The 22,562-nt window shown below is 38.2% G+C and overlaps 1 protein-coding gene across 1 annotated transcript in view; it reads left to right on the forward strand.

The window, feature by feature from the left end:
- The window catches only part of DTNB (dystrobrevin beta), a 238,797-nt gene that overhangs the window by 60,081 nt on the left and 156,154 nt on the right, over nt 1-22,562 (forward strand). Inside the window, exons 5-6 of the mRNA XM_052649361.1 lie at nt 3,570-3,655; nt 15,574-15,728. Coding sequence (XP_052505321.1) covers nt 3,570-3,655; nt 15,574-15,728 — 241 coding nt within the window. The remainder of the gene's footprint in view (nt 1-3,569; nt 3,656-15,573; nt 15,729-22,562) is intronic.

Raw genomic sequence — 22,562 nt, forward strand, 5'->3', positions numbered from 1 at the left:
TATTATTTCCGTAATAGCTAGAGAGTCTCTGCTAATACCCCTTCTTTCATTTTTTATATTTGTAATGTGTGTGTTCTCTCTTTTTTTCTTAGTCAGTCTGGCTAGAGGTTTACAGTGTTACTGGTTTATTCAAAGAACCAGCTTTTGGTTTCATTGATTTTCTTTATTGGTTTTCAGTTTTCAATTTCACTGATTTTTGCTCTTACTCATTATTTTTTTCCTTTTGCTTGTGTTGGGTTTAATTTGCTGTTCTTTTCCTAGTGTCCTTTGTTGGAAGCTTAGTTTATTGGCTTAAGAACCTCCTCTTCTAGAAGAAACATTAATTATTTATAAAGTGAAAAGTGCCCACTCTTTCATTGCTTTCCTTTGGCTGCTTGTTTTTGACCCTAAATGCAACTGTAATTTTTTCAGTATCCTTTCAGACAATTTATATGTATACAGGTATATGAGAATATTGTTTCTACTCTCTCCTTTTTAACATAATTGCTAGATTTCATTCTAGCAATTATTTTGTTCAATGCCTTGCTTTGCTTTTTCACTTAGTAATCTATCTTGGATATAATTCTCTATCTTTCATATGTTTTTTCATTCTTTTTTAGGGTAGCCTAATAGCCAGTCTTCTATTAATAGACATCTGAAGATGGGGCCAGAACCTTGGGGGTTTTACTATTTTTTATATTTTGTTATGTAAATTCTCATTATGGAAAATTTTATGCATTGCAGGTTAAATATCTTAAATGTTTTTTAGCCTGTATTTTTCCTTTTCATCTCTCTCTCTCTTAAACCATTAGTTTTGTCCAATAATGGTAACCCTCACTTTCCCAGGATTCATTTTTTAGAAAGTTTTTATTCTGAAATTGAAAACACGTATGGAAAAATAGCTAAAACAAAGTACAGTTTAATGAACTGGTCTAGAGCAAATATCCATATAAACACTCCGGAGGCCAAGAAATAGGATGTTGTCAGCACCCTGAAAGAACCTCTTTTTTCTCCTTTCTGTGTTACAATTCCTCTCTCTCCCCCCAGAGGTAATCAGAATCCTGATTTCTGTGGAAATCTCTTCTGAGATTCATTTTTACTTTCCCTTATGGAATTTCCTGGGTATTCTTACATCATGCAATCTGTGTCTGCAAAAAATGTTTTGAGCACATTTACCTTAAAAATGTCATCAGCTGTGCAGCAAAGCTCGACTTTGCTGTGGGAAGCGCTTGCTCTCCATCCTTGTTCTGCGGGCCATCAGGCTTGCTTACTCTCGCTTTGAGCTTCTGGAATGTTTTGTTTGGGTCATCTTTCTGAGCCCCTTCAGGATGGAGGCTGCATTCATCAGAGTTCTTAGTTGTAAGCAGTAGGAATCATCTCTGGCTAATTCATTAAAAGGATATGGGCGAGCCCTCAGCTTTCTAAGGTTGGGAAAGTAGGCTTGAAGACCACACTGCCAGGAACAGAGCTCAAAATCATATCACATAAGTGGTCTCAGGAAGCACCTCTGCCACCAAGCTGGGCATGGACATTGCTGCTTGTGCTCCAGACACCACTGACGATGGACTGTGGGTGCCACCATGACAGCCCCTCTCTGCTGTCAGACCCTGCGTGTGACTGCTCCTCCTGTCGCCATCCTCGCTGGGTGGATTCTTGGGAGTTCTTTCTTCTGCAGGTTGTTTTCTGTTTGATGTCTGGAGCAGATGCATCTTATTAGTGGAGCTTGTGTTATGTGCCCCTGTCTTAGCTTCAAAGAAAGATGGGAAAACACATATTTTTGGTTTTTTCTTACCTTCCTCGTACTTTGGTAGTGGGAAGTATACATGTTGCATAAGGTAGGGTGTACGTTAATGTAGATCTAGACTCAGCATTTGGATGGTCAGGGACCCGAAAGAGATGTCCACTCTAGAAGCTCTCTATCAGAAATCTATCACTTTTAAGCCAGTTTATGTTATTCTAGCCACTTACATTGCTAGTATAATGCAATGAATGTTTGACATGGGAGTATTCCTTATTTCCAGGTGATAATATTGCCAAGTACAGTATAAGGCCTGGACCAGAATCTGTGTTCTGATGAACTATATATTTTAAAAACCCGTCTGCCTACAATGTGGGAGACCCAGGTTCAATCCCTGGGTCAGGAAGATCCCCTGGAGAAGGAAACAGCAACCCACTCTAGAATTCTTGCCTGGAAAATCCCATGGATGGTATGGGATTGCTACGGTCCATGGGGTTGCTAAGAGTCAGACACGACTGAGTGACTTCACTTTCATTCTAATTTTAGCTGGTTTTAGAGAATTTCTGTTTTATCTTATTAGATGTAATAGTTAAAATCAGACTGTAACAAGCATTTGTGTCCTGACAGTATTTTCACTGAGAATTTTCTGGCTTATCAACCCTTTACATTTTTTCCAGGTATGATCTTATTGTATACAAAAAGTTTTGGAAAATAGGAGACACTATATTAGAATTGGTAAATATGATAGGTGGACATATGATTTTCAAAACCAAGATGATACAGTTCTCATTATTGCAAAGGTATTTCACTCTAAGTTACTATGACACTTTGTAAGCACAAGCTTCATAAAATTAACACAAAAATGGGACTTCCCTGATGGCCCAGTGGCTAAGACTACATCCTCCAGTGCAGGAAGCATAGGTTTGATCCCTGGTTGCAGAACTAAAATCCCACATGTTGTATGGTGTGGCCAAAAAAGAAGAAGAAGATGCTGTTCTTCAGTAAACTTTTAAAAAAGTTAACGCAAAAGCCCATTATATTTGTCATTTTATATATATGACTTAAAAATCCAGCTAGTGAAGTTTTCATCTTCTCTGAAACCAGGGCATAATTGAATGGTTGAAGCAGTGGCCGCAGGGGTTGGGGCCTTGCTGATATTGTCCTGGTTGTGCAGGTGGTATACAGCTTTACTTAGGGTAGATCACTCACGTTCTAGATTTCATCTTTCTAGTTCCTGCAGAAGAGTTCATGTCACTGCCCCTTCTCCTTCACTTTTCTCACATTGGTGATAGGAGAAGACGAGACACAGATGTCTCAGATGAGCTTCTTAGAATAAACACATGGTAACGTAAAGGCTGTTCCAGAAAAACAAATAGAGATAAATGTACTGTAAAGTCTTTGTAGCAATATGTATCCTGTTTCCTTAGTACAAAGAAATAAACTGTTGTTATAATATCCTGACGGGAGGACACATTTTTGAATCACTGTTCAAACCACGTGGGGCCTCAGGTTTGAATACTGGAACACTTCAGCTGTGAATTTAGTAGATTAAGGTGGCGGGATGTTTATTTCAGGTTCCGTCCATTTGACCTTTGCCTACAAATCCAACAGAAGTTGTTTTACAGGGTGTTTCTAAACTCATTTCTAAATGAACTAGTTTGAACAATTTTCTCATAGTGTATGTGAAGCCTTAATTCTATAAAGGAAAAACAAGAATACAAGGTTTCTAAATGTGGTAATATTGTAACATAAGTGCAGGAATCAGTTTACTGGTTGCTTGATATTTAGTGATACATTTGATTGCTTTTGTGATTCCAGATAGCAATTATTTCTAATATAATTTATTTTGCAGTGAGGGCCGAGGCAAGTTGACGGTATTTTCAGTTAAAGCTATGTTAGCAACCATGTGTGGTGGAAAAATGCTGGACAAATTGAGATGTAAGTATTTTTATATTATTTGAAAGATTCTATTTTCAAATTAGGACTTTTAAACACTTTTAAATGAATGTTTTTAGAATTTTGGATGATTATCTATTGAACGTTTTTGTTTTTTCTTACTACCATATCACTTTCTTTGCAGCTGCTGGCTCAGAATATTCAAATTATGCCACCTACTGGTCAGATGGAAAAGTTGGTTGAATTGTTAGTGTTTTCTTTTTCAGTTTAAAGCAAGAAAACTGAAAAGGTTCAGTGATGTTGACATTAAAAAAATTCTTTTTTAAGCTGGATGCTTTAAAAATGCTTAAAAATGTCTTCTATGTTATTAAAAATTATGCTTGAAGTTAATTACGTTGGTCACTTTTAGTTAGAAAATAAATTTCATTACTTTTACCAGGCTTGGTCAAGTTTAGCCCTTAATCACTCCATGCTTTATCAGGTGGTATTTCTTGTGATTAAACTGGTTTTTAGTACCTTAGAGTCAAGTGTAGTCATGTAGAAATTAACAGCCTGTTTATTCAGCTATCGTTTCTTTTTTTACTTATTGTTTTCAATTTTGGCATTGTGCTGTTCAGTGGATACTATTAGAAGGTGGTAAAATGAAGTGGAAGAAGGTAAAATCCACACTTAATTTTTCTGCCTGTCCTTTTCATTTATTCACTCTTTAGATAGTCCCTGACTGCCTCAGATACGCCAAGCGTTATGCTGGGTGCTTTACGTGTATTTTCTTACTGAGTCTTTAACATGCCTTTGAGCAGCACATGATATTTTCTGTTCCACAGCTGAGTTAACTGAGGGGGTGAAACTGGGATTTCAACTCAGGCTGTAGATTCAGAGCCTGCTGTAAGCTGCTTTGTTGTACTCTACCCTGCTTGTCCTGTGACAGGAGACGCTGTGTGATCCAGGTGCCCTAATACAAGTACCTGTGGAGTAAGAAACTGGCAGGTTTCAGGGAGGTGAGATTGAAGCTGTGGGTTTTCACGAAGTGTTGAGATACCTTGTGAATTGGTTTGTTGAAACTGGGTCATCTGTCCCGTAGCATTTCTCATGGACTAGATTTCGGGTGATGTTCCTCTATGGCCAGTGGGTTTTTGTTTTAATTGAAAGGTATGGAGGCGTGATCTGATTCAAGTACGAGCTTTGGGGCAAGATCTCTTCATAGGTGCATTTGTTTTCTGTGCTTTTTCTTACATGTTACCGTGACGTTAAAAGTTGGAAAGTTAGGTGGCTCATTAGATCTAGATTTAGATGCCTAAAGAAAGATCTTAGATAATATATTTGGTCAGTGTTATCTAGTTATCTCTTTTCAAGATCAGCTACAATTTAAAATGAAGTTTTGGTGGAAAAAATTATAGTTTTATTTAAATACTCTTCTGAGTTTTTTTCACACGGTATCTCAAAATATTACCCTTTGGAGCTGAAATTTCTTAGTATTTTCTAAATTCTAGTGTGGTTTTTCTTGAAGATAATACAATATGGATGAAATTATGTTTCATTCAAACACAGACAGAAAGAAAGTTGGGCTTTCTTCTGCCTTTTAACGACGATGATACCAGATAAAGAAGTACTGGAGAAGCTGGTTGAAAATAGGAAATTGATTAACTGCACATTCTAGGTGATTCCAGATTCTTTAAGTGTCTGTGATTAAATTTGCTACATTTATATGCAGATTTTAATCCACTCCAGTACTATTGCCTGGAGAATCCCATGGACAGAAGAGCCTGGTAGGCTACAGTCCATAGGGTCGCAGAGTCGGACACGACTGAGCGACTTCACTCACTCACTCACCAGCAGCTAGGTACTTGCCTGAAAAATCCCATGGACAGAGAGCCTGGCAGGCTACCGTCCAAAAGGTCGCAGAGTTCAACACAGCTGAGCAGCATAGCACAGCAGCAGCAGAAGTTCAAAAGCCACATTAAAACAAAACAAAAACAAAACCCCACTATCACATGGATCCCTTCCATACTTCACAGAGAATTAGAATTTGCACTTTTTCACTAATAGTTACAACAGAGAACTGCAATAATTTTAGTTCTCAATCAATAATTTACATTTGGTGAAATTTTAGCCTATCTCTACTTTTTTGTTTTAATCATCCAGGGTGGAAACTGTTTTGTATAGTCTGTGCCTCCTGTTTTAAACAGAGCTTACTGATCATAATTTAAACACTTTTCATCTCTTAGGGATGTCATTCTGTGATACATTTAGGGCTGATGGTGAAATCCTGGGTGGTTTGTTCCTTCTCGTCTTTTCAGACTGCTGTGCTTTTTCAGCTCTTGAATTTCTGGTTATCGGTGGTGGTGGTGTATGTTTGTGTCCTTTAGTGCTGGTAAACATGATGGTATTATCAGTGCTCCAGTCTCTACAAGTCTCTCTTTGCTTCTGGTCCACTTTTCATATGCTATGATGGAGGAGACATAACCAGCCTTCTTTGTATTCTATTGAAGTACAAAAGAAGTGATTGCTCATATTGAGAGAAGCACTCACTCTCGTAGTATGATCGTCAGTTTTGGCTGTTGTGAGAATCCATTTTTCCTTTGCTTTCTAGTCACAGCTACGTCCTATTTAGTTGAAGCGGCTGAATAATAGTGTAGCAGAAATTAGCTGTAAGACTGTATTGTAACATCAATTGATATTTGACCATTTATTCACTTTTTCTGCCTCCTTATTCCCTGTCTTTGTTCTTAGTCCTGCAACCTCCCAGTGACTGTACTTTCACTGTTGCCTCTGTTAATGTTCCCATTAAGTTAGATTTTCCTAATTTATGGAATATGCCTTAGCATTTCTACTTTTATTTTGATCTTTCTGCTTTTTACCTGTTTTAGGATTTTTTTTTTTCTTTAATTTTCTCTCCTTCCCCCATTTTGGGCTTCCCTGGTGGCTCAGATGGGAAAGAATCTGCCTGGAATGCAGGAGACCCAGGTTGGATCCCTGCGTCGGGAAGATCCCCTGGAGAAGGGAATGGCTACTCACTCCAGTATTCTTGCCTGGAGAATCCCATGGACAGAGAGGAGCCTGGCAGGCTACATTCTGTGGGGTCACAAAGAGTTGGTCATGACTGAACGATGAACACTTTTACTTTCCCCCCATTTTATTTGATCTGTTTTTGTTTGCTTGCTTGTTTTATTGTTAAGATAGCATTTTAAATGACTTAACCAATATTTGTGTTTTCAGTTTGAGACATTTCTTAATTAGACTTTTCAGGTCTCTCTTAAGTAAGTTTCTGTTCCCAGGTATCATTCATTTATAGATAACCAGTTAACTCTTATGGCCATTAGGGACTGTTTCCAAGATTCAAAGGCAACTTGTCAGGATTCTAAATACCAATGATTTATAATCAGAGAATACAGACTTTAATTATCAGCATGATGAAGACTCAATAATGTCAGGAATCCTCAGAGAAACAAAATTTACAAACTGTAAGCCCATTATTGATTAGACCATACTTATCAATTAATTTAACTATGTGATTTGCTTGGCCTAATTCTGCTGTTTTCTAAGAAACTTAATCTCTTATTCAAACCCCATCTGTCTTACTCTAAAAGATAGGAACAGATGATTCATGCAATTTATTTTTAAGTCCTTGAGAAAACTGGTGCCATCATTTTGAAGGGCAGTCTGACAGTGTATATCAGAAAAGCTGTAAGAATATTTGTATACCGTAACTCAGCCTGCTTCCTGTTTATCATGAGGAATTAAAAATCCCAGGTTTTGTATATATTTGTTGCAGCATTTTTTATAATATTCGAAGACTTGAAACAGCTTTAATGACCAAAAGTGAGAGCTCAGTTACAGTTTGGGATACTGACAGGATTGAATATACTGCCTTTAAAATTATGCTTCAGATCAAAATCATGCATAAATGTAATACAGTTTTAAACAAAAAATTATTATGTGCATTAAAAAAATCCCAAAATGATAACACCCTGTTAGGCATTTTCTCTGAGTTGTGGCATAAAATGGTTAATAATAATTTTTATTACTTATTGCTTTTGTGTGTTTTTGATAGACCGCATTTTGAGTAGCTGGGGGAAAGATGACCTGAGGTGGTGTTTTTGCTCAGAACTGGCAGTTCTAGCATTTCAGTTGATTTGCTTCCTTGATGTTTCATTAACAAACTATAGGGAGTCAACCTTTGAAGTTATAATGAAGCAGTTTCACCTGTTCAAAATTTAGCATCCTCTGCTATAGTCTTTAACCACCTGTCACTGCTTATTTATCGTGGCTAGCACTCTTAATCATTCCTTCCCTTCATTAGCAGGAAGTGACTCTTTAATCCGAGTATTTGCTCACATTCATATTTCTCATGTAACCAAAATGTTTTAAAACTGAAAGCAAGAAATGACTGCCTCATCTGCATTTTATGAAAAAGAAAAAGATAAACCAAAAGCAAGGGAGGCCTGGAGACTTGCCTAGGGTAGTTCCTGACTGAGTCAATACTAGAAGCCCAAGGCATGGCTGTCTCCCATCCTCCTGCCTCACTTCGACTTAGTGAATGATGTAGGAATATTCATGAGTTTGAGAATAAAATATGCACTTGGATTTAGTTACATATAGATATTTATAAATATGCAGATGTGTATACATTTTGTGTGCGTGTGTGTGTGGTTTAGGTTGCTCAGTTGGTAGAAAGATGGCAAGAGAAGATGAGAGTCATTTGCCAGCAAAGCTAACATAGAAAAGAAAGTGGCTTTCTTTTCAATAGATTTGAGTCCTTTTGTAAACAGTCCTGTCACCTTGCAGAAGTGTATGGTTGGTCATGCAGGGACAAGAAGGGAATGGATAGATGCAATGAAGAAAGCCAGGGTCATTATCACCAGGGGAAAAAAAAATCAATACATATTTGAGGATGGTAGAAGAGTAGCATTATTTTGCTACTACACAAAGGACAGAATATTTTTGAAAGTTTGTACCTGTGTGTGTGTAAGGGCTTGATTGTGGGTTTTTCACAAGGGAGAAAGCCTATATTTTTATCTGGAGACAACTAATGGGAAATCAGCATACCTTCTTTCAGAGGTGTATAAATAGAATTACTGGGGAATTAATCAGTGATCTGGGAAGCAGTGTTTTCCTTTAATTCCAGAAGGGTTTAGGGCTTTAATTAGAGGGCTAGTTGAATTCTGGGGATGTTTTTTTATTACATTTAATTAGCTCTTATTTGTTTCTTTGCTAAGGTTTTTTATAGGTATATAGTAAATCATATTTGCTATTATAGATTCATTGTTACATTTCATTTTGTTATACATATGAGATGTACTTGGAGTCATTGTTATTATTTCATTTATGATAAAAAAAATCTAGCAATTATTTTCAGTGTTTTTCTTTACAGATATGAGAAGCCTAGCTTAAAAAAAAAAAGGAAAAACTGTTTTAAACCACTAACTCTAGAAGTAATGACTTCTAAGTAATTACTTAACTGTATGTTTAGTTTTAGTCTAGCAGTATTTCTCTTAAAACCAAACACCCAACGAACATGTTTCTGCTTGTTCTCTTACTAGTCTAATATAAACCTATTAAGTTACAGTTTCTTTTCTCATGGACTAAAAAGTTTTTTTTGTTTTTTTTAACTACTACCGCACAATTGCACTCATCTCACATGCTAGTAATGCTCAAAATTCTCCAAGCCAGGCTTCAGCAATACGTGAACTGTGAACTTCCAGATGTTCAAGCTGGTTTTAGAAAAGGCAGAGGAACCAGAGATCAAATTGCCAACATCTGCTGGATCATGGAAAAAGCAAGAGAGTTCCAGAAAACATCTATTTCTGCTTTATTGACTATGCCAAAGCCTCTGACTGTGTGGATCACAATAAACTGTGGAAAATTCTGAAAGAGATGGGAATACCAGACCACCTGACCTGCCTCTTGAGAAATGTGTATGCAGGCCAGGAAGCAACAGTTAGAACTGGACATGAAGCAACAGTTAGAACTGGACATGGAACAACAGACTTGGTTCCAAATAGGAAAAGGAGTACATCAAGGCTGTATATTGTCACCCTGGTTATTTAACTTCTATGCAGAGTACATCATGAGAAACGCTGGGCTGGATGAAGCACAAGCTGGAATCAAGATTGCCGGCAGAAATATCAATAACCTCAGATATGCAGATGACACCACCCTTATGGCAGAAAGTGAAGAGGAACTAAAAAGCCTCTTGATGAAAGTGAAAGAGGAGAGTGAAAAAGTTGGCCTAAAGCTCAACATTCAGAAAACAAAGATCATGGCATCCAGTCCCATCACTTCATGGGAAATAGATGGGGAAACAGTGGAAACAGTATCAGACTTTTTTGGGGCTCCAAAATCACTGCAGATGGTGACTGCAGCCATGAAATTAAAAGACGCTTACTCCTTGGAAGAAAAGTTATGACCAACCTAGATAGCATATTCAAAAGCAGAGACATTACTTTGTCCACAAAGGTCCGTCTAGTCAAGGCTATGGTTTTTCCAGTAGTCATGTATGGATGCAAGAGTTGGACTGTGAAGAAAGTTGAGCACTGAAGAAGTGATGCTTTTGAAGTGTGGTGTTGGAGAAGACTCCTGAGAGTCCCTTGGACTGCAAGGAGATCCAACCAGTCCATTCTGAAGGAGATCAGCCCTGGGATTTCTTTGGAAGGAATGATGTTAAAGCTGAAACTCCAGTACTTTGGCCACCTTATGCAAAGAGTTGACTCATTGGAAAGGACTCTGATGCTGGGAGGGATTGGAGGCAGGAGGAGAAGGGGACAACAGAGGATGAGATGGCTGGATGGCATCACCAACTCGATGGACGTGAGTTTGAGTGAACTCTGGGAGATGGTGATGGACAGGGAGGCCTGGTGTGCTGTGATTCATGGGGTCGTGAAGAGTCCGACACGACTGAGCAACTGAGCTGAACTGAACTTTGTATGTGTTATATGACCTAGTAACTAAGTATAACTGAAAATAATACTTTTTTTTTTGAGGAGAGCAGTTAGCCATTTTGCCATCTAATCAGTACTGCTGTGATTGAGTTAGGTATAAATTTGGTGGTGTGGATGTATGCACGTATGTTTTTATGATTTGAAGCCATGTACATGTATGTATGTACTTTGTAGCTGAAGTCTCTGATCTTGAATATAACTGCTAGTGTATCAGTTATGAATACATGGAGTGGCATCAGAAAACCTGACTAGGAGTGGCATTAAAACCATCAGGATTTGTTTTTCTTGTGTAAAAGTAAGTCCAAGACCTGGCAAGTTCACGGTAGGTACCGAGTGGCATTAAAACCATCAGGATTTGTTTTTCTTGTGTAAAAGTAAGTCCAAGACCTGGCAAGTTCACGGTAGGTACCGTGGCTCAGGGAATCTCATCAGCATTCGGGTTCCTCCTGTTTTCCTACTCTGCCATATGACTTACCTTTTAGGATTGTGAAGCTGGAAACTTAAGATAATCCTAATTTTAGAAATTCCTTTATTCTCTAATCCAGTTTGCCATCAGCTTCAGTTGCCTACAGTGTGATGTCTTGGAGTTGACCACCCCTCCCCCCATCTGCCGCTCACTTCCTTACTTGTGCCTTGTTTACAAAGTTTACAAAGTTTTCCAGCTGATGTCTCCAATCTCATTCTTCCTCTTTTATTCTGCCAATCATTAACAGTCTGATTTCTTGAAACCTAACTTTCTAAATATTTCTTCCCTACTTTTAAACCGAATTCAAATTGTTTCCTCTTGAGTTTTCATTCATAACGTGATTACTTTTCTTACTGACTCTTTTTTTATCTTTCCTTCTCCATATAAATTATCATAGAACATTCTCTTCAGTGCACTGTTTCCTGTCTGCCATCACTAACAGGCACTCTGTAAACTCCCGCCATGGAGATTTTTATCCTACTCTTTTTTTTTCTCAATTGAAATATGGTTGATTTACAATATTATATTAGTTTCAAGTGTGCAACAGAGTGATTCAGTATTTGTAGAGATTATGCTCCATTTAAAGTCATTATAAAATATTGGCTATATTTCTATGTTATACAATATATCCTTGTAGCTTATTTATTTTATACATATTAGGTTATACTTTTTCATCCCTTAACCCTCATTCCCCCATCCCTCTCCCCATTGACAGCCACTAGTTTATTCTCTGTCTATTTCTGCATTGTTATATTCATTGGTTTTATATATCTCTGTTCTTCTCTAGTTGTGTCCCAAAACCCCTACTCCCACCATGTTTTTACTTCGTTTCAAATCCTAGTTTTCAAGGCCAAGCTTCTAAATTTCTTTCTTTACAACCCCTGCCTATGTATTTTTTTTTTCTATTCTTCACTATATTTTGAAGAAGTACAGTGTAGTGGAATGTCTTTGGAATCAGTGTGAGTTTAAACCTTGATCTAGACGTAACTTTTTGACCTTAAGTAGTTTAACTTTACTAAGCTAGTTTCCTTAGCTATGAAATTTAAACAATTATGTGCATACACACACACACACACACACACACACTGTGTTTTTGTGACAGTAAAATGGGGTAATGTTTAGTAAAGTTTCAGTTCAGTTCAGTTGCTCAGTCGTGTCCAACTCTTTGCGACCCCATGAATCACAGCACGCCAGGCCTCCCTGTCCATCACCGACTCCTGGAGTTTACTCAGACTCGCGTTCATCGAGTCAGTCAGTGATGCCGTCCAGCCATCTCATCCTCGATCGTCCCCTTCTCCTCCTGCCCCCAGTCCCTCCCAGCATCAGAGTCTTTTCCAGTGAGTCAACTCTTTGCATGAGGTGGCCAAACTGGAGTTTCAGCTTTAGCATCATTCCTTCCAAAGAAATCCCAGGGCTGATCTCCTTCAGAAAGGACTGGTTGGATCTCCTTGCAGTCCAAGGGACTCTCAAGAGTCTTCTCCAATGCCACAGTTCAAAAGCATCAATTTTTCAGCGCTCAGCCTTCTTCACAGTCCAACTCTCACATCCATACATGACCACAGGAAAAACCATAGCCTTGACTAGATGGACCTTAGTCGGCAAAGTAATGTCTCTGCTTTTGAATATGCTATCTAGGTTGGTCATAACTTTTCTTCCAAGGAGTAAGCGTCTTTTAATTTCATGGCTGCAGTCACCATCTGCAGTGATTTTGGAGCCCCCCAAAATAAAGTCTGACACTGTTTCCACTATTTCTCCATCTATTTCCCATGGAGTGATGGGACTGGATGCCATGATCTTCGTTTTCTGAATGTTGAGCAACTTTTTCACTCTCCTCTTTCACTTTCATCAAGAGGCTTTTTAGTTCCTCTTCACTTTCTGCCATAAGGGTGGTGTCATCTGCATGTCTGAGGTGATTGATATTTCTGCCGGCAATCTTGATTCCAGCTTGTGCTTCTTCCAGCCCAGCGTGTCTCATGATGTACTCTGCATAGAAGTTAAATAACCAGGGTGACAATATACAGCCTTGACATACTCCTTTTCCTATTTGGAACCAGTCTGTTGTTCCATGTCCAGTTCTAACTGTTGCTTCCTGGCCTGCATACACATTTCTCAAGAGGCAGGTCAGGTGGTCTGGTATTCCCATCTCTTTCAGAATTTTCCACAGTTTATTGTGATCCACACAGTCAAAGGCTTTGGCATAGTCAATAAAGCAGAAGTAGATGTTTTTCTGGAACTCTCTTGCTTTTTCAATGATCCAGCAGATGTTGGCAATTTGATCTCTGGTTCCTCTGCCTTTTCTAAAACCAGGGGTTGCAAGATGAAAACAAAAATCCCAGGATAACAGTGTTAAACAAAGTTGAAGTTTATTTTTCTCTTATATTAAGGAAGTCCAGGGGTATGTATTCCAGGATTGATATGGTAGCTTTGTGTTCATCTGACACCCAGGCTTTCTATATCCCTCTTTCCTATCATTCTGGTGTATGATTTCTACATAAAGTTTGAGATTACCACATCGTCCAGGGCTTCCCTGATGGCTGAGACAGTAAAGAATCTGCCCGCAATGCGGGAGACCCAGGTTGGATCCCTGGGTTGGGAAGATCCCCTGGAGGGGGGCATGACAGTCCACTCCAATATTCTTGCCTGGAGAATTCCAGGGACAGAGGAGCCTGGCGGGCTACAGTCCATGGGGTTGCAGAGAGTTGGACAGGACTGAGTGACTGACACTTTCACTTTCACTTTTCATTGTCTAAGGTGGCTGCTGGAGCTGCAGCCATCATTCTGGAGCTGCATTCCAGATAGCAAGAGGAGGAAGGAAAAAGGGATCTATTCCAGGGCAGTCAGCTTTCTTTAACCAGCCTTCCAGGAAATCTCTCACAACCTTTCTGCTTATAGTCTCCTAGTCACATGACTGAAACGTATTGAAAGAAGGCTGCAAAGTGTGATCTCTTAGCTGGGTACATTGCTCCACAAATAAAATTAGTGTTCTATTACTAATGAAGGAGGTAAGAATATTGGGTGTCTACAGGCACAACTGAAGCAACTTAGCACGCCACACACGCAAGCAGACTGAGCCATAGCAAATGGTGTGGTTAAACTAATATCATATGCCTCCTTTCTTTCTGTTCTATTTAAGTTAGCTTAGTGTTTAATTCTTCTTTGCTTCATATGTATCTTATTTTTCCCAGTTACTTTGGAAGTGTCTTGAGGGATAAGGACCATGTATCATACTTCCCTGTTGTGTTTCAAAATACATAGCAGAATGCTTGGCACTTGGACCACTCAGTGAGAACTTAGTATGTATTTGTTAATTAATTGATTTTACTTCCCACTAGGACTATGTTTCTTTTAGCCACTTGTTGAATTTTCCCCTCCTAATGGGTATTTAATGCTTTTCCCTCAACTGCAAACTAGCAGCTATCATGAAAGGAATGTGCCAGAGATTTTCCTTTGATAATTTTCTGTTTTCTGATGCCTTAATAGTTACCCTGTGGTGCTGTGATCTAAATTTTATCTTTCTTTGATTAACATATTTTAAATGTTTCTTTTTTTTTATCTAGTGGTTTGCGATAAAATCCCCAGATTGAACCTAAAGAGTAATGTTAAAATGTATATTGTATGCATCTATTACATACATATTTCTATTATACCTTTTTATTACGAATATATAGAATATTATTTTTCAAAATACCATGGTTGAAAAGGCCTCAGGAAATTTTTTTTCTCTGCATATTTAACTCACTGATTTGTTTGTAAGAAAGCTGAATAATTTGAAAAGAAAGCTTAGGTTATAGTTGTCAAGTTGATTTGAGCTCCAGGTTATTTTTCTTTTTCTCCTCAACTACGGGTGAGAAGAGGAAAATTACTAACCAGAGATAGAAAGCTCTCTCTAAGAAGATAAAGAAATAGTAATACTACTGGAAACCTCTTTCTCAGTTACTTGGGTCAGACATTATGTAAAAACAGAATCTTATAGTATCAAAGGATCTTGCGATAGAAAAGATAATGTGAGTTCTTTTTATTCTACTTTAGAACTTACTAAATGGAATGTTTTAAATGAACATACTACATAAGAATACATTACATCATTAGTATATGAATACACATGTATAATATAGTTTCTTTCACACCCTTCACCAATATTCAACTATATTCATACATTCAAATATGTATATGTCTTATATAAGTACACACATAAATGTAAGAGATAAAGGTGTGCTGCTACAAATTCTTCTTGGAATAAGGTGAGGTGTAAATAGGTAAAATAAAAAGTTATACATTATCCAGTTACGTATGCTCAACAAAAGTAGGTAAGTGGACGTATACGAATGGTCATGTGATCTTTTGGTAGAGCATTCAATGACTGGGAAAGAGGGGCCTTCTCAGCAAAGTAACCACACAGTGTGAAAGAGATTGAGAGTACATGTTAACTAAAAATCATAGTGACTTTATGATACTTCTTAATGATGCTTTTGGACTGGTATACAAATGACATACAGCTGTTTATAAAAAGTTGGTGTTTCTTTATAGTTTGACTTTATTTGGTTTTATTCTCATAGATGTTTTCTCCCAGATGTCAGATTCCAGTGGCTTAATGATATTTAGCAAGTTTGACCAGTTTCTGAAGGAAGTTCTGAAGCTCCCCACAGCTGTCTTTGAAGGGCCATCCTTTGGTTACACAGAGCACTCGGTCCGCACCTGTTTCCCACAGCAGGTAAGGACGGTTTAAGAGAACGTAGGACTTGAAGAGCTCTCATCTGCCCCTCTACCTTTAGTCAGATTTTGCCAGATTGCTTCACTCTAGGGATATAGGTCTTGAATATGGGAGGAAAAAGAGCTTTAAATCAGAGGAGGGAGTATAAAAAAGAGGGAGGATCAAAAATTCACCTGAGAACTCTTTTTGGGAGAGGGGAGGGAAGTCTTTTCTGAAAAAAATGATAAGATTTGAAATATTTCAAATTACTAAAAGTTTCCAGGGAAATATTTGAGATGAAGTATTTGTATTATTGCTACTAGACATATATTGCTCTCCCTAGTGAGTTATTAACTGTGAAATGTAGGAATTTTTATATAAAACTCTATACAGTTCAGATCATTGTTTCCTGAGCACCAAAGACAAGCAACGCTGTACAACTCTCAGCTGTCAGCTCACAGTCTCTCAAGAGTATAATGCCATTTTCATATAAAAGAAAGATAGATCTGATTTCTTCTTTATTCGTGAGTGACCTTGTGTGGTCTTGCTCCAGAGGTTAGTGTGAGTATATTCCTGAGGTCTTAACTGTGCCTCAAAGAACTCAGAGCAGAGTGGGTGCTCGCTGTAGCAGCCGTTTTTTTTTTTTCCAGGTAGAGATGAGATAACAGAGCTTCATGCTACATTTAGAAAGTTCTGGAAAGCAGAGAATTTTTAAAAATCTATGTTAAATCTTCCCAGATGGTGCTAGTGGTAACGAACCCGGCTGCCAATGCAGAAGACGTATGAGACACTGATTCAATCCCCTGGTCATAGTTCGATCCCTGGGTCGGGAAGATCCCCTGGAGAAGGGCATGGCAACTGACTCCGGTATTCTTGCCTGGAGAATTTCATGAAGAGAAGCCTGGTGGGCTATAGTCCATAGGGTTGCACAGAGTCAGACACAGCTGAAGTGACTTAGCACACATGTTAAAATTAGTGGGTAAAAGATGAACGGACATAGGATACGGACATAGTTTGAAGGTGTCTCGCCATAGAATATTTATTAATTATAACGGAAACATAGCAACTTGGCAGTAGAGAAACCTGTCAGATACCACTTTAACCAAGTGATCAAATCCACGTCTCCAGCAGAGGGAGGGGCTGACAATCCTATTTCCTAGTAGGATGCCCTAAGAAGTAGCCAGTATGATTTCTCTTGAGAGAAAAGCACAATCAGAGTCTCACTGGGGAAACATTCAATAATGCCAAATGCAGGATTTCTACAACATAACTGGCCCACACACTTTAAAAGGGCAATGTCATGAAAGACAGAGAAAGATTGAGGAGCTGTTCCAGATTATAGGAGTCTAAAGAGACATGGAAACTGAAACACAACCATGATCCGGATTTTTGTTGTTGTTGTTGTTATAAAGGACATCATTGAGACAGCAGAGAAAATCTGAATTGAAGCTTGTGGACTAGATAATAGTGTTCTGTCAATACCATTGATTTCCTGAGTTTGATACTTGTATTTAATCAAGAGAATATCCTGATTTTGCGGAAGTAAAAAGTTATTTAAAGTTAAAAGTACATCTCTTCTGCAGTGTTAACATTTGAGGAGTCTGGGTTAATGGCAAATGGGAATTTTTAAATAATCTTCTGATAGGCTTTCCATAAATCTGAAATTATTTAGAAGTAAAAGGTTAAAATGGCTTTCCCTGATAGCTCCGTTGGTAAAGAATCCGGCTGCAATTCAGGAGACCCTAGTTCGATTCCTGGGTCGGGAAGATCTGCTAGAGAAGGGATAGGCTACCCACTCCAGTATTCTTGGGCTTCCCTTGTGGCTCAGCTGGTAAAGAATCCGCTTGCAATGCAGGAGACCTGGGTTCAATCCCTGGGTTAGGAAGATCCCCTGGGGAAGGGAAAGGCTACCACTTCGGTATTCTGGCCTAGAGAATTCCATGGATTGTATAGTCCATGGGATCACAAAGAGTCAGACACAACTGAGCAACTTTCACTTTTACTTTCAAAAGGTTAAAACATGGGATATTTAGCCAAGCCATAGAATAACATATATCCATACATATATCCACCAAAAGTTATATTACAGAACTTCCTGGAAATTCTGACTTTGTTTTCCTGGACATTGAATAAAGTTTGGCAAGAGTTGACTGGCATATGAATATATGTGTGTGTTTCATAGGTATCCTAACTAAGCAAAATTTATAGTCTGTGTTAGCAAGCCCCTCATTACCATTATAATCTAGTGTGCATTATTACCATTTTCATTGATTTGAAAGACCCTTTCCACGCCTGACATCTCTCAAAATCTCTCATATAGCCCGTGGCATCTGACTATTGCTTTTGGCAGGTGGTGGTTATGATGGGTTGTCATTTCCTGCGCATATGTAATAGCTTGATCATAGTTGTTGCTGTCGTAGGCACTTCAGCTGAGTTATGTCCCCTTTTGGTCCTGCTTGTGTTGTCATTTCAGGTGTCCTCAGAGAGAGTATACTCTGATTCAGTATTAAAAAGTTGTTGTAAACACAGAAGGTTGTGGACATAACAGAAATAAATTTCGCATTAGTGAGATAAATATTCATCATTGGAGAAACTACATATTTTCTTACAAAGCAATATTAGGTGCTTTACAGAAGATTTTCTTTCTTTTTTTTTTTAAAAGGAAGATATCCACAAATAGATGAAGCTGTGTTTTTATCACTGAGATATGACCAAAATCTTGTCAGTTGAAGCAGTGCCACTGAACCTTGCAAAATTGCCAAATCCTTCTGAATAGATGAAAGGAATTTCAGTTCATCAGGAGGCTGATGAGACCGATTCACATGTCATGAAGGATTATAGTTAATTATGTCATTGAGTTAGTTTAATTGGCTGAGTGTTTTTCTTTCTTAGTGGTGGAAAAAAAAATAATGGTGCATCTTACAAATGATGGTGTCTTAGATTGGATGAAATACAGCATATAACATGGATTTTGATATGAACAGGTCTATGGTAATGAGGCCTATATTGCTGGCTTTCATTAGATTGAACAAAATTGCAGCAAGTTGAAACTGAGATTTTACCCTAAGTTAGGCCTGTGGAGGAGAATGTCTTGCTATATTATTCCTTAGGTAGGAATGACGATGGCTCCAAGATTGTTTTCTTTTTTTTTAAATTAATTTTTAATGGAGTATAGTTGACTTATGTTTTCATTTTTTTAAAGGAGATTTTTCAGTTAACAATGCTTACTGTGAACATTGCTGTAGAAAAGGCCCTGCCCTCTGCTATTACTCATGAGCTGAGAACAGGGTCTGATGGTTCCCTGGCCAGTAGGCAGGGCTGGAGGTTGCTGGGCGTGCAGTGTTGGGGGCTCTTGGCTCAGCTACTTCTCTGCGACACAGTCTGCATGTACTCCCTACCCTGGAGTCTGTGGTTCACTAGTCTTCGGGGTAAGCAGGAAAATTCTTTGCCAAGAAAGATCTGAGAACCGTGGACTCCTAGTCACTTTACTTCCTGCCCTAATGGCAGCCTAAAAGAAGAGGACATGCCTGCTCAGATGCTGCTTTTGATTCATTATTCCTTTTAAGCATAAGCAAATTAGAGTTTAAGTCATCATTTAAAAAATATCCCTGTTGATGTCCCTATTTTGCTTTAAAAAAACAAACCTTGCAAACTCCTCACTGTCTACTGGGTTGTTAGCCACACACGGCGGTGCTTATCAGTCCAACTGCAGCCTGTCTTTTCTCCTTCACTCCTGATCTCTCCTACCCCTTTGCTTCAGGATGCCATGGGTTCTTTTTAGATATTGCCCCAGTGCCCTTTACATTCCTACCAGCAATGGGTAAGGCCATCTTTTTTGCAGCCTTGCCAACAGCACATATTCTTTCATTTAGGATTTTTTTGCCAGTCTGAGAGATGAGAAATGTTATCTCAGCATAGTTTTGAGTTGCATTTCACTTGTTTTGCATAAGCGAAAGTGATGTTCTTCTCTTCTTTATGTTCTTAGCCCTCACTGAAATGCAGTAGCCCCTGACCTTTTCTCTCTCCTCCAACAAAGGCCTCATATTTCCTATCACAGCTAAATATCTCCTGGTCTTTGATGCTCTGAATCTTTCAATGTAGGATTAATTGCTTCCTGTTCTGCAGTCCCTGGCCAGTTATATGTAGCTCACTAATATCCTGAAGGGATGCACCTTGGTCTTCTTCAAATTTACATCCTCGTGACTAACAGTCTAGAAAGTCATCAGTGCTTACTAGTTATTTGTTGGATTAATTGAGTAGTGGTTTTAAATCAAATATGGCATGAGAGTTTGAATTGTAATCATCAGCTTAAAGCTTGTGGATATACTTGCAACCTTATTGTTTTCATTGATACTTTTATTCCATCATTTTCTTAAATGAGACTATCTTTACAATGAGGAAAATGCAGAATTTCAGATTTTTTTAAAGACTTTTTCCATTTTTTAAAAAGCTGTAATAAATAAAAGTAGCTCTGACAAAAAGCACAGTAACTTTATATAGTTGTGTCATTGCAAAGTATCCTAATTTTCAAAGTCCAAAATAAATCTGTGATATGGGCAAATTCAGAGCCTTTTAATAATTGAAGGCCAGTCCATAACACTGGTCCCATAACCAGTTAATGTGTGTTTGCCCTTGTCAGACAAAATATTTTTATAATTCTATGCAAAAGTTTGTATAAAAACATTTAATCTGAAAGATTTGTAAAATAATATTTTTAAGGCTTTTAGCTAAATGTTGTACACTGTTTGACTGATGACCAAGTAAGTCATAGGACAGTGGATAAAAATTATTTACCTATTGCCCATAAGAAAATAGAAGTTTTTAATAAAAATGATGAGATTGGAAATTGCAATTATGATGATCTAATGCTAAATTATTTTACTTGTTTTCTCATATTATTTTAGTGATACTGGGCTTCCCTGGTGGCTCAGAGGTTAAAGCGTCTGCCTGCAATGCAGGAGACCTGGGTTCGATCCCTGGGTTGGGAAGATCCCCTGGAGAAGGAAATGGCAACCCACTCCAGTATTCTTGCCTGGAGAATCCCATGGACACAGGAGCCTGGCGGGCTACAGTCCATGGGGTCGCAAAGAGTTGGACACGACTGAGCGACTTCACTTTCACTTTCATGATACTGGATTTCTCACTTTTGAGAGATAGTTTGTCCCCTCTTTTAATGCAGGAAAGTTGTAGCTCAAAGTGGAGGGAGGGAAGTGAGACTGGATGGCATCTAGACTAGTAACTGTCAGTACTGAGGATTAGAATAACAAAGGGCAGGGAGGTGGGTGACGAACTGAAACACTAAAAGAAAAATATGAAAGTACATACAAAGGTAAAAACAGCCTTAGTGCTTTATTGAGGAAGGCGTAAATAAATCATGGTGTTTTTGCTCAGTGGATAAGGCAGCTGTTAAAATGATTAGAAAAGAAGACGTTGTAGCAAAACAATGAAGTATTTAATAAAACAGCTTTAAAAAAATCATGTATTTTTATCTACTTTATGTACGTAACTCTATAGAAGCATACGCATTTGGAGGGAAATACAGAAAAATGAGAATTGTAATAGGAATGTGCATTATATGCAGTTTTATTACAGCTTTTATTATAAATATTGTGCTGTAAAAAATAAAGAGAAATGCAAAGCATGCGTTTAAGAGCAAAACCAAAATAAAAAGGTAGAGAAAGAGGCAGTCTGTTTCTCACATAGTTATTTTCTGAGTCACGAAATTTTAGAGCTAGGAACTCTGTCCCATAAGTTCTCAAACTTTCTGGTATCAGGAGCATTTTACACTCCAAAAAACATTTGAGAACCCCAGAGAGCTTTTGTCTATATGGGTTATATCTATCACTATTTCCATGTTAGAAATTAAAATTGATAAATTAAAAATATTAAATCATTTAAAAAGAATAATGACAAGTCTATTATATATTAACACATATAATATATTTTATGAAAAATATATTCCAAAGCAAAATTTTAATGAGAAGAATGCCATTGTTTTATATTTTTGGCAAATTTCTTTAATACTTGGCTCAACTGAAGGCAGCTGGATTCTCATATCTGCTTATCCATTCAATCTGTTGTGATATGTTGTTTTGGAGTAAGTATGGAAAAAATAATCTGGTCTCACACAGCTGTGTAGTTGGAAAAGGGAGGAATATTTTCAAAGCTTTTGCAGATAATTATGGATATGCCATGTTGCCTCTGGAACACTCCACCATACACTCTTGAGAGAATGAACTGGAAAAGGCAGATAATATCTTAGTGTTATTATGGAAGTAGTTTTGGCCTCATGAACTCCCTGGAAATGATTTAGGAACCTCCCAGGGGGATCTCTGACCATACTTGGAGAACCACTGCTCTAGCCCTTGAGAGACAAGAAAACTGAAACCAGATTATTAGGTGATTTTCCTCCAAATCACGTAGTTAATGGAAGACAGAGTCCTGGGACATGGTTCTTCTGGCTTCACTCCTCATGCCTTCAGTGGACCTCCAATTATGGTATGAGTTAGGACAACTTAGGACAAGAACCTACTCATTGGAAAAGACCCTGATTCTGGGAAGGATTGAGGGCGGAAGGAGAAGGGGACGACAGAGGATGAGATGGCTGAATGGCATCACCAACGTGATGGACATGAGTTTGAGTAAACTCTGTGAGTTGGATGGACAGGGAAGCCTGGTGTGCTGCAGTGCGTGGGGTCACAAAGAGTTGGACATGACTGAGTGACTGAACTGAATTGAACTGAGGACAACTTTTGGAAACTGATCCTGAGTGTATTTATAAGGGAGTTCTGAGATATCAGATATATCCATTCCTCTGTCTATGGACTTTTAGGTTGCTTTCATGTCCTGCAATGA

The sequence above is a fragment of the Budorcas taxicolor genome, chromosome 11 (assembly GCF_023091745.1).
Source record: "Budorcas taxicolor isolate Tak-1 chromosome 11, Takin1.1, whole genome shotgun sequence".
NCBI lineage: Eukaryota > Metazoa > Chordata > Mammalia > Artiodactyla > Bovidae > Budorcas > Budorcas taxicolor.